General features: G+C 45.2%; 1 protein-coding gene across 1 annotated transcript in view; it reads right to left on the bottom strand.

Annotated features, from left to right (window-relative positions):
• LOC104281713 (aldose reductase-like) overlaps positions 1-2629 on the bottom strand; it is a 12167-nt gene that overhangs the window by 7724 nt on the left and 1814 nt on the right. Inside the window, exon 2 of the mRNA XM_009879756.1 lies at positions 545-733. Within this exon, the coding sequence (XP_009878058.1) occupies positions 545-733 (189 nt within the window). The remainder of the gene's footprint in view (positions 1-544; positions 734-2629) is intronic.

Consider the following 2629-nt stretch of genomic DNA (forward strand, 5'->3'; position numbering starts at 1 on the left):
CGGTGCTGGTTCTCCCCTTCTCGTTGGGGCTGCTCTCTCCGCGGTTGTGTGTTGTGTGCCCTTCGGCTAGAGCAGCGTGTCCCCACCACAGCGATAGTGGCCCAGGTTCTTGCTGAGCTCCCACAGTGTGAGCGGCCCATGTGAATCTGGGAGTTTTCAGCCTTCAGTGCTCCTCCGAAGGTGGGATGAACGTAGCCTACGCTTGAGATAATAGGAGAGGAAAGGTGAGCTGATTTGTAGGAGTAATTTAGAAAGAAGTGATTTTAAAGAAGAATGCTATTTTTACTGCTGGGAGAAGTTTCTTTTAATGTTTTTTGAAAGTTGCAGAAGAATAGTGAGTTTTTAATGAGTGTCATGATGTTCACATTGTCCCTCTATTTTCAGGGAGGTGCAGGCCATATTTTGTAATAAAATATAAAAGTGTAGAAATAAATGGTATGTGGTCTGTAATTTCACATTACAAACTGGCTTTGAAATTTTGTAGATGAGAGCATGCTGCTTTGTTGAAGTAGTCACAGCACTGTGGAACAAAATAAAAATGTACTTGCAGGATCCAATAGATGGTCCAGGATGTTATGGTAAGGCCACTTGGGACGCTTTGCTGCTTGCTCGTGCTTGGAGAATTTATTCACACGCAAACAGTTGGGAGTGTAGCGGTAGATATTTCTCTGGGTGCCCTTCCCACAGCAGATGCCCAGCTGCTTTGTTGCTTTGTACTTTTTGCTCTGCTTACCTGAGGGCAGACAAGGTAATTGGTTGTCTCTTTAATCTTCCTCCTGTTTTTTGGTTTGTTTTTTTTTTTTGTCAGCACCATCAGCAGGATGTGAAGTTTCAGTTGTATGACAAAACAGTTATATAATGCAGTGCTTGCCTTTTCCTTTTTTCTGGATTCCTTCTCTGTAAATCTGCTCTGAGCATGCTCAGACTCTTGGGGTTTGGTTCAGGGGTCAGTGAAATCAACAGAAAGATTGTGATCAGCCTGAGCCTGTTCCTCAGTTCTGTTGACAGTATTAAAAGCAAGCTGTTTGCACGAGGGGCCTGCTGCTATGCCAGTCAAAAGGTTTTCACACTTCCTTTTTTCCTTCCTACTGTTCCTCCATCCCTTCAGGGAAACAGACACTGGCCATCTGCAGAGCTGTAGGAAAGCTCCCTGTGCCAGCCATGGCTTTGTGTCTGGTCGGTGTTCCTGCTGGGGGCTGCTGATGGTGGGCGAGGGACTGGAGCTAAGGTTAATAGAGGTGTGGAGCTGGTGCGCAGGGTACTGTTGGGGAGGTAGATTATGTGGTGCTAGTTGGGCTCCAAGAGAACAGTTTTCCATGCCTGACCTCTGCCTTGGTCTTAATTATTAGCAGAAATCATGTGCAGACTTGTCCTGACAAAGACTATCTCCCTCCAGAGAAGTCACCCTATTTTGAAACATCAGAGTGATCATCTGCACTGTTAGTAGGCAGTCCCCTTTTTGCTGATGACTGCTGAATTTTATGCAATATGCACTGCACAAATTTTTTTCCAAAAGAAGATGTTGCGACATGCCTGTGATTTCCTTTTTCAGGGCAGCCTGAAGACCGGCTTGAAGTACTGGTTTGCCTGTATTTCCTGGATGCTCAAGCTAGTGGTGTTGTGCTGAGAGTTTATTAGTATCAGCAGTGTCATGCTTTGACTCCAGATGCTGGAGGTCTTGATGCCAGAATCAGTCAGATTTTGTACTGAAGCAGCACCAAGGTGAGCTGGTGTCATCAGAGAGATGTGCTCTGCAAGTCTGTGAAAGTTTGCAAAGCCTGGCTGTTTTGCCAATAAGATGGCATCTCCTCTAAGAAAGAGGAGAAAACCTTGAAGTGTTTGTTCTCCTTCTTCTGAGCATGTCTTTATGGGGAGAGGTTTCAAAGTCTTGCATTCCTGTGGCAACGAGGTGGGTAAAGTGTGTGATGACAGATAATGAGACTTGGTGGAAAGGACAGCTGAGAAATACAATTTGTCCTTCCTCTCATTTTTTTCTGAGATTTTTGTGTTGCTTCCTCTGTGGCCTGTTGACGTTCTCCTGTGAAGGTGGGTGCTTGGTTTTCCCCTATGGTTTCATGAATGAGAGATGCCTCTGTCTTTTAACAGAGGATTTTTGGCAGAAGCTTTGCATTTTTCTTTGTTGTTCATGGCTACTGTGTGAGATTTTCTCCAGATCACGCCAAGACACGGGAGCTGTCAGTTGTTTTCTGACCTGAAGGCATGGCTGGGGTGTAAGGAGATGGTAGGGCCTCTGAGAAAGAAGTACCGCAAACATCAGTGGAAATGTTGCAAACTGTGTGTTTGATAAAATGCCCAAGGGTTCCTTGCATGAGATGAGGAACTGTGCGTGTGAGGAAGGGTCTGGTTTGATCAGCGTGCAAGGTTTTGCACTAAAGCTGGATGCTTATTGTGGCAGCTTTCAGGTTTCTTGTGTTGACATTTGCACGTAGTAATTCTAATTCACCAAAAATCATGGCTTCAAGAGATGGGCAGTGTTTGGCATCTGATAAGAACAAGACCCAAAATTATCAAAGTGGTTAGGTCCCAATGGAAACAATATTCACCAGCAGGAGGGCTGCCTCGTTTGCTCCTAGCCAGCAATGACAGAGAAATTCTAAGTCTCCTCTGA

This window comes from Charadrius vociferus, unplaced genomic scaffold (assembly GCF_000708025.1).
Source record: "Charadrius vociferus isolate BGI_N301 unplaced genomic scaffold, ASM70802v2 scaffold90, whole genome shotgun sequence".
In the NCBI taxonomy this organism is placed as follows: Eukaryota; Metazoa; Chordata; class Aves; order Charadriiformes; family Charadriidae; genus Charadrius; species Charadrius vociferus.